This window comes from Balearica regulorum, chromosome 2, assembly GCF_011004875.1.
Source record: "Balearica regulorum gibbericeps isolate bBalReg1 chromosome 2, bBalReg1.pri, whole genome shotgun sequence".
NCBI classification, from domain to species: domain Eukaryota; kingdom Metazoa; phylum Chordata; class Aves; order Gruiformes; family Gruidae; genus Balearica; species Balearica regulorum.
Window position 1 is genome coordinate 31515386 of NC_046185.1, and position 13860 is coordinate 31529245.

The window sequence follows — 13860 nt, forward strand, 5'->3', positions numbered from 1 at the left end:
TTACATGCAATACAAAATTTCCTTTCAGCTGGAATGGAAATTGTGGTTTGGATTAGGGAAATTCTTACACTTGAGAGAATTTCAGGCATTTCTGTTTGGTTTACTTCTGCTGATTTTAGGCTCAATGCAGAATTTGAAATCCTCTTACAGAGCCTGTAAAACACGTGCTGTAATGTTAATTCTACTAGTAGCGATGTTAAAGAAGCCATTTTCCATAACACTGGCGCAATCCAATGTAGCTCGTACTGACGCACGTTTGGCAGCTTGCCTCAACAAAAACTGAATCAGAGCCAAAGCGCCTTTCAATTGGCTGTATGCTTTTAGTATAACCTTGTAAAGAATGACTTGCAAAATGATTAGTAAAAACACACCTTATCATCTCTGCAGTTCTTTCATGACTGTGAATACTGTAAAAAACAGGCTTATATGACTATTCCTTTTTATGGAGTGGGAAGGAGAAAACATGAAAAGGCACAGTGACTTGTCCCACACCACAGAACCGATGGGAATGGAAACAGTGTCATCACTGAGGTGGAAAGGACAAAACTGTCCCCATTGGGCCTTGAACAAGTGCCTAGTTGTGGGTTAGACTGGCACTGGGGAAACGGGGTAAAGCTGCTGCTTTTGGTGATGTAGGCATTTAATGATCATTTTAAATCACAAAGCAAACTACGACCCTTTTCCTCCTTACAGTAGATCATAATTTTACATATGACAGTAAATGACATCAGTTGCCATTTGTGAACACGAGACACCATCTCAGTGTTTTACCTTTACTTAATGGAAGACAATAGGGTCAAAAGACCACAGAAAAATGACAACACTGGTATCAGTCTTGGAAAGGGAAACTTTTTTCCTCAGTGTAACTTAATATAATATTAATTATAGTAATCTTTAAAATGTAGCATTTGAACTGCAAATTGATTTCAAAAATCTTTGTTTGAAAGCTAGGGAGTTTTCTAGGAAATGTATTTACTGTTTATTTTAAAAATATCCACTATCTCTAGTTACTGATTTAGTATTCTTGTAATTAGCATTAATGTCAGCAGGAGGGGCTAGCAAGGGGGCAAAGGAAGCTCTTTTGAGTGCCGAGTTTTTCAGGAAAACATGAAGACCTCAGAGAGAACCACATCTGTAAAAAACTTGCTCGTTTTACTGCTTTTAAGCACTGTAACCTGAATTGATTAAATGCTATTTTACTTCGGGGAGACTGTTACACATACGTTCATGTTCTTTTTCATGGGCCTCCAGGCTTTTTTCCACACGTTGAATAACGCAGTCTCGTTTTCAACCCTGGCGCCTTCAGCAGCTAAAAGCCCAGGTAAACGCCAATCGCGTGCTCCACAGGACAGCGTTTACGGTATCTTCATACTGCCTCATCCAAGTATTAAAAATAAATCGGCATTAAAGGCTAATTTCAACATCTTCACTGTAATCTGAGGGAGCAGACACCGCTACCACGCCCGCCGCGGCGGGCAGCCACGCCCCTTCCCCCCACACCCTGCGCAGGCGCAGCGGCAGCCGCAGAGCACCGGGAGGAGGAAGGGGGGATGAACGGCTTCCACCCTGGCGCCTGCGCACTGGCGCGGCTGCGCGCCTTGGCGAGAGCGGGAGCCGCGGTGGAGGTGACAGCGGCGGAGCGCGGCAGCGGTGAGCCTCTTCCTCCTTCTTCGGCCGCCATTTCGGGATGCCGTGAGGGGAATGTGGTGCTGCCTCGGGGGGGCTCTGTGGCCCTGCCATCGCTCGGGCCCGAGCGGTGGCAGGGTCATGCAGCCGGCCGGCGGGGCTGGAGGGGCTCTCACCCCGGCCGGGTAGTGTGGGCTGCCCTTCGGCCCGGGATCCAAACCTCTACTTTGAATGCACGGCCTGAGTTTGTGGGACAAACTCGTCACGGGGCGTCCTGAGGGGACAAAACTAAGCTGGGGAAAAAAAATACACTTCTTCCAGTCAATGTAGGCGCTGGTATTTAACTAGAATACCTGTTCTGGAGTTACTGTTTTGGTGAGGTTTTAAGTGTAAGTGATTTTTTTCCCTCTGCTACATGAGTCTGTGCCGTTGGACTGGATGTCAGTGTGCTTTAAGGTTCCACTAGTACTACTAGTCTTTTATGCATCACAGAGTAACTTTATCTAGTGCTGTTGTACCCAGCTCTGTGTCCTGACAAATTATTTCTGTGTTTATATAACAGAACCTATACTTTAAAGGCTACGATAAGTAAAGAATGTTACCAGTGTGATTGAAGCATCATACCCCTTGCATTTTACCCAGCTTTTCTGGCCATCTCTACCAGTTTAGGACCAAGGCCGAAAGAGGCAAGGACCATTAGATGAGGATGACTGGAGACTCGTGGATTGTGTTAATTGCACAGGTGTTTTTTATACTGTTTCAGTGCTGAGTTGTTTGTTGGGTTTTTTTTTCCTCTGATCTTTTATCTAATCTTTGTGAATCTGCAAGTGTTACGAAACTGCTATCCAGATCATCACTTTAAATCACCTAAGTAGCAAATACCTAGAAGGCTTCTGAAAGGGCTAGGGCTCAAAAATGAAACAGACTTGCAAAATTCAGAATGCCATTGTGTCATTGAATGAAATTGTGGTCTGTTGTGGGTATATCAGAAATAATGTACAATATACTGATTTGTATTTCACATTGCTCATGAAAGTAGAGATGCATAGAAGATAATGTATCTTGTATTCCTTCATTATATTAAGAATATAGAAGACACTTTTAAATGACTGTGGAATCCTGTAACTTCCTTATGTAGGATCAAAACCATTTCATATTTGTATTTGGAATAAACCCCTAGAACAAAGCATGGAGGGCTAAAATACAGAAAGGATAGATTTGGGGTTTAAGATTCTAATCTTCTAATTTAACATATTCAAAGTATTTAAACCATACTTAAAAATAGACTAAACTGTATGTCAGCAGTGTTCTGCAGTAAATTATAGTGATGATTCTAGTATTTTAAGCAAAAAGGCCCTGAGCTGTACGCTATATTTGAGAATATGCTTGTGTGTAACCACACTATTGCTTTTCAGAGCCTTTATGTACATTGAGGTCACTGTCTAAATGTGGAATTTTGTATATACATGTAACTTTCAAGACTGAGGCTCTGTACTTGTTAATGTTTTTATGTTATGCCTTTTTGATAATCACAAAATGGGGAGAAAAAAATCTGGTAACTTAGAATAAACTTTTAATACTTTTTAAGTTTGGGATTTTTTTCAGAGTAAAGGATAGGACAAACTTCCATATTCTAGCCAGGAAAAAAAAAAAAGTGCAGTCCAGAACAGGAGGAGTATTAAATCAGAATTTATAAAGGAAAAAAACCAAAAACCCCATAATCATTTTTGTGTTAATCTTTCCTTTTGGTAGACTGTATATCTAAGAAAAGATGGCAGATCCTTGGCAAGAATGTATGGATTATGCAGTTGCTTTAGCAAGGAAAGCTGGGGAGGTAAGTGTAAACTATTTATAAATAATAACATTATTTATTGAGTCTAGTATGCATATAGCTTTTGAAGGAGTTTGATGTTTGATATTCTTCTGAGGAGTATTTTGTCAAAAACATAAATTAGCAGACTTGTTCAGTGATCTTCAAGGTGGGAGTGTCTTTCATGTTTACAGCTTGGTTATTTAAGAAAACAACTTTACACTTTTCTTTGCAGAGTCCAATTAAAGACAAAGGAGTGTCTTCTGTTCCTAAAATTTGATTTAAAAAAAATTTAAAATTCTGAACTGAGGTAAACAAAGAGTATCTCTGATGTTCCCCTTAAACCGTACCTGTCTACTGTATTACCTGAAAGCTGTTGACAGTCTTTCTTGCAAACACCTCAATGAACTTTACACAGTGGTTTGTTCTCTTCATGAAGACTGCTGTATTTTTATAAATAAGAAGCATCCCTTGCAGTGGTGGTACTTTGCCCATTTGTGGTCTAAGATGGCTTAGACCAAGAAAGACTGCACATCTTGGCAAAGCCTCAGCATAAGGGTGGTTACCAAATGTTCAGTTCTTGGTAGTTCTGCTTGGTATATTTGAATGCTGTTGCAGCCAGACAAGATGGCACATGTGCTAATTCTGTCCCCTGGAGCTGCAGAGTCTGCAGAACATTGTCCCTGCAACAACCTCATTAAAGTATTCCCTCAGAAAATCTTTCTAAGTTGTAGTAAAATAACTCTGTGGGCTGTGAGGCATGGATTCTTGCCTAAGCTGACTCTGATAGTTTTAAGATCATAAATGCATGGTCTGGCTAAAAATAACTGACTTAAGCTCAGTCTTAAGCATTTCATTCAACTCTGGTATTTAAATTTATAAGTCTAAAACTTGTCCTAACAAAACAGAGCTCAGTTCTGTGTACCAGCGGATCTTTTTGTAGTACTTAGATTTAAGGTCATGTAAAAGTTTGTGCTGAGTAGGACTGGAGATAGATGCAGGGGTAAGCCCCAGCTCCTGCAGTTAAATCCAAGTTTTGTCACTGCTTGTGTTTGTGTTTCGTATGTGCGGTATCGAAAATTACAGTAAAAATGATGCTGAAATTTTTGGGAAAACTAGTATTTTCCATACTGTTAATTGAGAAAGATTTTTTCTTTTTTTTTTTTTTTTTTTCTTTTGTTAACAGATAATCCGTGGAGCACTCAAAGAAGAAATATCTATTATGACTAAAAGTTCACCAGTAGATCTAGTGACAGAAACTGATCAAAAAGTAGAAAACTTCATTATTTCTTTCATAAAAGAAAAGTATCCTTCTCACAGGTACGGCTTCTTATCAATACGCTTTTGATAGAAGAAGGGGAGAGGTGACTGGAAGAAGAAAATGGAAAGTTTATGATTTTGCTTGGTAAAATTTCATTACGATTGGCATTACAGAATTCTCCCTTACCCTCAGTATAGTATGTATTTTAGAGTAGTAGTGGGTTGAAGTTTTGCCCAGGGCTGTAGTAGCAAAATAAGGTGTCCCCAGGGTCTACTGACATGAGTTTAGCCTTGCTCAAGATTTATGCTGAAAGTCACTTCCAGTTGAGCCAGCTGTAAATAATTTCTTTGTTTTTTGTGTTGGAGAAACAAAGGTGGCCCCAAGATACCCAGAACCCAAATTTCTTGTCTGCTGTTGAAACTAGCATGCCTTTGCTCTCTGTGCTGGATGGGTCCCATGGTACTGAGTGTGCCTTTAGAAAATCTCATACAGTTTAAGAACATCAGATGTCCTTAAAAGACAGGAAGGTCTGATTCTGCATAACTGAAAGTCTGTCATATAAAATACTGGGGGTTTAATTGCTCTTCCCTTTTTTTTTTTTCCCCCCTCCCTCTGCCCTTCCACTCCCTCCCCCCCCCCCCCCCCCCCGTAAATTTATTCTTGAAGGATGAATTCTACGTATTTTACTTACTTTTATTTACATGGAGCTTTCTTTCCCATTTTGACATAGTGGCTCAAGTTTAATACAGTTTCTTTAAAGTGGCTTTTCTAAGTTTTCTTGTGTTTTCTTGGAGATTTTCTTATTGTAGCATATGTGAAACGTTAATAAATATGCATAGAATTGGAACAACTGATGTGATGCAAAATGTCAGTAACCTAACTGAATTAGTATAAGCATACAGACTTGTGGAATGACCTTGAAATAACAGTGTCTCTGACATTGATAAACATTTTAGAATATTTTAGCTTCTTTTTATATTAGATAATTGATACCACATTAGTCATACTGGTGTTGAATTTTCTCTTTCTAATGAATTACTCATCCGTCTAAATCACTGTTCAGTCTCTCTCCTCTTTGTGAAGATCCACTGGTTTTTGGAAACATGCTGTTTCTTTCTGAGCAATCATCTTCACTTCCATGGTTAATCATAAAACTCCTAATCAATATTAAAGGGACCTTATTTGTTTACTCACAGCGGTTCTCATTTTGCATGTTTGTGGAGGAAAGCATGTGTTTGATGCCTACTTTTCATAGGTTGAGTAATATGTGATAAATTTAACAATATGCAAAAGGCTTGGAAGAGAATTCTACCCACTTAGACTCATTCCAGTAATTTTGCAACTCAAAACTACTTTCATGAGCAGCAAAAACTGTGAAATTTGCGTTCCTGTGGCACTGTGCCTTGCGTATCCCTTGGGTTTAGTATTATGGTGGAGCATGCACTCTACTGTCTTCTTCAGGAAGAGCTCTGGTTTGGATTTTATCCCTTTACCATGTTACCATTTTGTAACGCTTGTAAAACTAAACAGTTTTGAGACTAACAATTTTCTGTCATATTTGGGTTGAAATCAGACTACAAATTTAACAGTTACTGCAGTGGTCTAACCAGATGCATATGACCACAAAGACTTTCTTCAGTTAAAACACAAGCTCAAAAATAGTGGTTTATAGCACAAATAAACTGAAAGGTATAAATAGCTACAAGTATTCTGACCATAATTTGATGATGCTGTTACTGAAAAAAAAAAAGATGAATACTTCAGTGTTCTGAATGCCAAATTCCAGTAATGGACATTAAAATGTAAAGTTCTTTTCCCCATGTCTTGTGCTTATCTCTGACATCTTAAGTAATGATGGAAGCTTGGTCAGATTTTTCCATATAAATTGTGTATTTCTCAGCTTTTTACGTACAATCACTGGTGGTACAAACACCTGCATCTCACTTTAAGAATTTTAATTTCAAGGGCAGTGTTGTAATTCAGACATTTTAAACAATTTCTTTGTGTCTTTTAAATGTTTGCTACTCTAGCTTCATCGGAGAAGAATCTGTTGCAGCTGGAGAGGGCAGCATTTTGACAGATAACCCCACATGGATTATAGACCCTATTGACGGAACTACCAACTTCGTACACAGGTCCACCTTTAATTTTTTTTGTGTTAGCAACTTCAGCTGATTACCTTTTTTCTTTCTCCAGTTCCATGAGAGTAAGGTTTTTCCACTTTTAAACATCTTTAAAAGAGATAATATGAACTTGTTAATAGTTGCAAATTGCTATTTGCATTTATTGACAGCTATTGGGCAGGTTTTGTCATCACTTTAGCATTTCTGTAAATGTTATAATAGTCTCACTCTGTAACCAACAGCAGTTGTTCCATGAGAGGCCTGTACTATATAGCAGGGGTCAGCAGCCTTTGACATGGGTGCCAAAGATAGGTGGGTAACAGGACTCAGAATTAGCAGTTGCAGCATCTTCAGAGAGGCTTTGGTGAGAAACAATAACAGCTCCAAGTGCGGATTTCTAAGAAATTTCAAATTCATTGAGATCTGGGAGCCGCTACCATGAAAGAAAGCAAAATATCACCAGTGATTGTCTAGTGGTATTTTGCACGAGGATAAGAAGGGGGCTTTCAGTGTAATGCTGACTGCCTATTCCTTCTGTCTTCGAAACATGATAGATTTTGGCCCTGATGAGCTTTTCTGAGGGTACTTGATTCCAGTTTTGAAATGACTGTCGATATGTGCGCCACAGCTGCTGAATCCTGCTAAGTAACATCTTCAAAAAGCTATAAGAACAGAACTCGTTTTGCTGGATTTATAGACTTAAAAGTGAATATTTTGCAGATAGTAAAGCAAATGTTTTGGAGCTGCAAATTTTGAAGAGTAAAAAATAATAGTAATAAAAAAATTAATTGGTTGATTGCTAAAAACTTAGACTGAGATGCAAGCCCACCATGTCCTATATACTCCCACTGCCTTCACTCTTCCCCCTGCGTTCTTCCTTCTCACTTCAATATCTGTCTGTCTTGTTGCTTTGGTGGAGAAAGTGGACGTGGTGGGAGAGAAGTGACTTGCTTTTTTTGATGAGACCATTTTGGCCAGCATGTTCCTTCTGAGAAAGGTTAGTAGCATAGAGGCTTGCTTGTATTCTTTGGCTAGAAAATGACAGTCCCTAAGCTGCAACAGGCTTAGTTTCAGTGGGTGGAAAAGTTTGTATTTTAAATGGTAATCCGTCTTGTTGGGTCTATTTTCATAGTAAATTTTGCAAGTTCCAGAAAACTAATATTTCCTGTATAGTCCAAGTTTCCTTTTGAAATATACATTACATTTAACTGAACATTGTTTTTATTAAGAGTAAGTGTGGTAAAGAAAGAAGCATAGTATCTCACTATAAATTAGTGAAATGTTTTGTTTTGTAGGTTTCCATTTGTGGCAGTTTCAATTGGCTTTGTTGTAAACAAAAAGGTATATTTTTTATTACTTAATACCTGATCAATCAAAACCAAATTAATTCTTTGTTGCTAGTTATAACTAAGATCTGTATTTTCATAGTAAATAGGAAGAAAGGGGAAAAACCTCAAGGAATCTTTACTTTTTCTTGCAGATAGAGTTTGGAATTGTGTACAGTTGTGTGGAAGACAAGATGTATACTGCCAGAAAAGGAAAAGGTGCATTTTGCAATGGTCAGAAACTTCAAGTATCAGGCCAAGAAGGTAAGCTGAACTGAGCAGCTTATTTCTAGTAATTACATTTATTTTGCAAATGAGGCATCAACAGTTTTAGACCTGGATATATTACTGTTTCTTAGCTCATAGTTTTGGTTTGCAGAGACAGGCTTTTTTTGGCCGTGAGTTGTTCAGTTTTGAGAAACAGCTTTTATGTTCTCTTTGATGCATACAACATGCTTGTGATCTTTGCAAAATCAAGACTCAGCAATTGAAGATTGCTGATTCCTTGTGTGTCTGTGTGTTGTAGTTTTTTGTTTGTTTTTAACTCTTTGTATGTCTGTAATCTATCTGTGATTGTTCTTTAGAGTCTGTTACAAATCTACCAAACAATTCAACTTCTTCAAAGTGTAAACTAGTGGTTTAAATCAGTGTCACTCTTGTATACTTACTACCCTATGTAAAGTAAAATTCACACTTAAAGTGAGACCTTTAAAGATCTGAGGACTGTTCTAATTTTTATAGCAATAGAATTTTGTTTACTAATGGCATTGATTGATGTATATGCACAATTGAACTAGATCATGCATTGTTTGCTGTGTTTTATTTTTTCCTGACATTTTCTGTGTAAAAACAGATTTTTATACATTCAATTTATGTAATATTTATATTAAAATGCCTTACTTTTATTCAGTCTTTTAAGAAAGCAATGAAGTAAAGTCTAATAATTACTGTTATAATATAAGTTGTACTGTTGGAAAAGTGAGGTTTTTTTTTCTTTTCCAGACATTACAAAATCCCTTTTAGTGACAGAATTGGGATCAAATCGTGATCCAGAGACTATAAAAATAATTCTATCTAACATGGAAAGACTTCTCAGTATTCCTATTCATGGGTAGGATACTTCCTATTTTTTATATTTACTGATAGTGTTAATATTGTAATAATTAAATACAATCATTTTTAGGAAGGATTGGTTGCATTACATTTGACATCTTAAATGTGAAATATGATTTAAATATTTTTGTCTCATAACTTCTGCAGAGAAACTCTAAGTGTGTTTAACTTTTTCAAGCTGGGACATATATAAGAGAACCCTCACAATCAGTATTGAGAAGCAAACCATATTTGTTTTTGTAGGACTAGAAAGTATTGTATTTACTAGTTAAAAAAATGAAATACAATTGTGTGCCTTTTTTTCCCCAGAAACACAAAAGGAGTAAAATTGGATAGACAGAAGCTATATTACATTTCTTAGTTTCCTTTCCCTGTAGTAATGAAAATCGTTGGGTTTTTTTTATATATATCAGAGGATAAAAGTAGATCTCCCTTTCCGCTTTCAACACTGTGCAATTTTTTTTTTAATCTGTCCAAATAGTTGAAATTGTCCATAAACTGCTCTTACTTTGGTTACATTCCCTGCTTCCTCTCCTCCAGATGAGCCAAAGCCAGCATTTCCACAAACAATTTTACATCTAAAGGTGGTTTCAGTAGTTAGTTTTTTGTTATTCAACGCTACTCATGTTTCTGATCTAAAAGGGGTTGTAGTTTTATGCTGAGATTCTCACGATTCTTGTTTTAACACTTAACGTAGTTTTTTTTTTTCTACTTTCAAAAAGTCTTCTGATGTCATTAAACAATACATGCTAAATTGTAGGTGGGGAATACGTTTTAGGTATGTTGTCAGTTCAACTTTGATATTTTCTTTGTAAACAATAAATTGAAATTTGAGTTGTTTCTTACAGTAACATAGCTGCTATCAGTTACAATTTAATGTATGTTTTACTGATAGTTGAAATAACTGCAATTATTTGTACAAGTCACACTTACTAAATGCATCAACATTTCCAAAAGAGACTGGAATTTGTAAAACAAGGGTTTTGATGAAGTTATTCAGACCAAGTTTATGCTGTGGAATTTATTTTTTGTGATTACTGCTCTTAGGGTTTTTTTGCAAGTCTGAGATGCTTACTGAGCATCACCAGAGAAACTGAAGTAACTGTTTTTTCAATGCTGAGGACAGTGTACACTCTACATGAATTTTTGTATTCAAAAAGCAAAGTAGAATATCTAGTAATTGTTTCATCTTCCGTAATATATTTTAGGTTAAGAAGTTGTTTAACTTGTGTTTGCACTCTAGAACAAAATTGTTTACCAGAATTCATAAATGTAATTTCTGGAAATTTGCTATATTTGGAGAGCTCTTCAAGCTCTACTAAAGCAACACGTCATTCCCAATTTTTTATTTGTTTCACTACAGCGTTCCATCACACTTTCTCTAGCTCGGTTCACTCTGCGTATGCTGCTTCTGTGTTCTCTCTGCACTGTAGACAGACATTGTGACTGTCTTGCAAACTGTTCTCAATTAAAAAAACCAACTATGTCTCTTCTAGGATTAGAGCCGTTGGTACAGCAGCTGTGAACATGTGCCTTGTGGCAACGGGTGGAGCTGATGCCTATTATGAAATGGGGATTCACTGCTGGGATATGGCAGGGGCTGGAATCATTATTACTGAAGCAGGCGGAGTACTGCTAGATGTATCCGGTAAATACATGGGCATGCATGATACTCTTTCATCCTTTTAAATAGCTAATTGGGAGTAAAACATAGCTGAAATGAGAAGGCAAAGAGGTTTTTCAGTCCTCTTTCCAAGTTAGCACTACTGAACAGAGTTCCCATCCAGTTAATAGATGAAGAGAGAGTCAATCGTGTGTTCTTAAGCTACAAGACAACCTTTACTCCCTTGGCTGAGCACCTGGAAGAGTGAAGACAGACAGTAAACATACACTGAAGAGAATTTAAATGTAGCTCACATGAGATACCTGTTGTGTTAAATGCATTTTTGTCCAGACGCAAAGCTTGGTCCTAAATAGTAATGTATCATTTACACTTCATGTTTTTCAATGCTCATTTTCTTGCCAACTTTCAATTTTCTCCAGATGCAAGCTAGTTACTTTGTTTGCTTTGATTTCTAGGTGGACCATTTGATTTGATGTCTCGAAGAATAATTGCAGCAAGTAGTCGAGCTATAGGAGAGAGAATAGCCAAAGCACTTCAAATAATTCCTCTGAAAAGGGATGATGCAACTAACTGAATACCAAAACTACACCTATGTAATTATGTAATGTTGTCTTATACTCCCATGTGGTGGTTGTTCTACACCTTGAACCTGATAAAAAGATAGATAAATAGCTGTTAGTCTTTCAGTACTGGCGTAACTGCTAAGTAGTGTTTTGAGATTGGGCAAACATTGTAAGTAAGCTTTTACTGTTAGGTATTTTATTTAACTTCACAATTACTTAAAGATCTATAAAAAGAAGCAAATGTATACAACTAATATTTTCAAGTTTTATACTACACTGGAAAGCAAGAGACTCTTGGATGTAGAGATAAATAAAAATTACTAGTTCCATAAGTGACAAAACAAAATTTACTGTCTTAACACCACATCATCGCATCTGATCCTGAACCCAAAAAGATGAGGCGTTACTGGTTATCCAGTCTTTCTCTGTCTGGTCTGTCGTTTTCTTCAGTGTCATCACGTATCCATTTCCTTACATTGTTACAGTTTTTGTAGCAGTAGTTCACACATTTCCAAACTTTTTTTAGTTGCTTGTAATTTTGGCTCTAATTTAAAGTCTTTGTTACTTAGCTGTCACTGGTTTTGTAGTCATCATTCTACCGTTCACATGGTAGGTAAACACAATCTCTCCTTTAGCCTCCTATGTGGCCAGTATGTTTGCAAATTCATTACAGTTGCAAAACTAATAAGTTATTGTGCCAGAAAATATGTGCATCTCCCAGGAATAAGTTCTGAGCACACCTTCTATCACCAAATAGACTTAATCTAAGTAAGTCTTGGCAGTTATAATTCCTGTTAATTTTGCTTGGATTTCTCCATGGATGAGTGTGTTTCAAAGTCTAAGGAATAATTAAAATCCAGGATAATTTTCAGCAACTCAGCTGACAAAAAAATAAGCCCACAGTTCAGATTTTTTTTACGTAATGTTCTATAACTTGTGAAAGCAGTGACCAATCTGGATCAGGTTTCCATTGTGTTATAGAGGCACAAAAGAAGGTATGTAACTAAACCTGAAGGGTTTATGAATCTAAGAAATATTAGTAATTTCGTTCTTGGTATCATTTGTTTTAAACTTCAAAAAATATACTAGCTTTTTTTTAATTTTTGTATTTAAGATTGTTAACAGTATCAGTGTACTGTTCAAATAATTAATGCACTTTAAAAAAAAGATTTAACTTAGATCAGTTTTTAGACTGAGTTTTTGGTGTCTAATGTTTCCTAAAGTTGTCTCATTGGTGGTCCAGTCAAGACACAGCAATGCTTTGGAAAACCTGACTTTTTGTGCTGCTGTCCCACTATTTTTATTTTGGAAAATGGTATTCTCTGTCTTGAAGTTTCAACAGATCTCTTATTATAAATTTCACTCTTTTATATCAGTTGATTTTTGCAGATTTTGCAGAAGTATTTAATTTGAAGTTGTATCAAATGCCAAATGATCAATGCCAATGAGATCAGCCTGCTATTTAATAAAAGCCTCTCAAAAAGCCAGACTTACGTTAATTTTACTTTTTAAATTATCATTGTCAAGGATAGAAACTTTTTGAACATTTCACTGTAACTTTATTGCTGTAAATGATATGAGATCATCATTATTTCTTGAGAAGTATGTCTACCATTTCTGTGGCTTTTGTATAACAAATTCTGCATAACTTTTTTAAACTGATTTATTTGTCAAATGGAGACATGTCTAAAAAATACTTGAGATGGGAGAACACACTCAAAATAAATATGCTTTAGCAGCAGCAGTTTTAGATGTGCTTCCTTTCTTAACATTCATCAGAGTCTAATGCTGGGTCCCCACAAGCTGGATTTGTGGGCTTCAAACTTTCTCTGAGTTGAACACTTTCTCTTCTTGGCCTCTGATGTACATAGATCATAAACTGTTGTGCCTTTAGATAAGTGGGATTATGTATACACCTGCAGCAGGTTTTTAGAGTGAATATTCTAACAGCTTCCAATGAGATCGTGGTGTATTAATCATTTCCAATCTCAGTGCTCAAATTTTACGGATGCTCTTGCCTGTGATTTGTTTTGGAGGACCATCACCTCCAAAAGCATGCAGCATTCTCACTGTTAGCTTTTCTAATAATGTTCTTCAAGGAAAAATTTGTATGAATTTCCCTCTTGGCCCTCTCACTCTGTTTGTGTTGGAGACCAGTCCAATTTTTTTTTTTAATCTATAAATGACAGTATTTATCAGCCTGCTTTCTTTTTAACTTCGGTCTCCCTTTCAAGGGGATCAGAAATCCCTTTTGTTTGCTACTTTGCTAAGCATTATCTTCTCAGATAACTCTTCATGTAATATGTGGCCACTTCTTTTCGTCATGTGAAAGGACACCGAAATGTAATTATTAAGTTTAAAGACATTTTGGTTTTGTGTTAGCCTGGAATTTTGGCAAATTTTTGTAATAAGTGT

At 36.7% G+C, this 13860-nt stretch overlaps 1 protein-coding gene across 3 annotated transcripts; it reads left to right on the forward strand.

The window, feature by feature from the left end:
• Window positions 1-1507: 1507 nt before the first annotated feature.
• Window positions 1508-13186, forward strand: IMPA1 (inositol monophosphatase 1). Of its 3 annotated transcripts, none has more exons than XM_075743820.1 (9): window positions 1508-1634; window positions 3379-3460; window positions 4623-4756; window positions 6728-6832; window positions 8116-8161; window positions 8301-8409; window positions 9148-9256; window positions 10755-10906; window positions 11338-13186. In XM_075743820.1, the coding sequence occupies exons 2-9, from the start codon at window positions 3398-3400 to the stop codon at window positions 11454-11456; spliced, it is 837 nt and encodes a 278-aa protein (XP_075599935.1). In that variant the 5' UTR covers window positions 1508-1634; window positions 3379-3397; the 3' UTR covers window positions 11457-13186. The 3 variants fall into 3 exon arrangements, with proteins under 3 accessions (XP_075599935.1, XP_075599934.1, XP_075599936.1); XM_075743819.1 differs by having other exon boundaries at window positions 1544-1650; XM_075743821.1 differs by having other exon boundaries at window positions 1601-2015.
• Window positions 13187-13860: the final 674 nt, after the last annotated feature.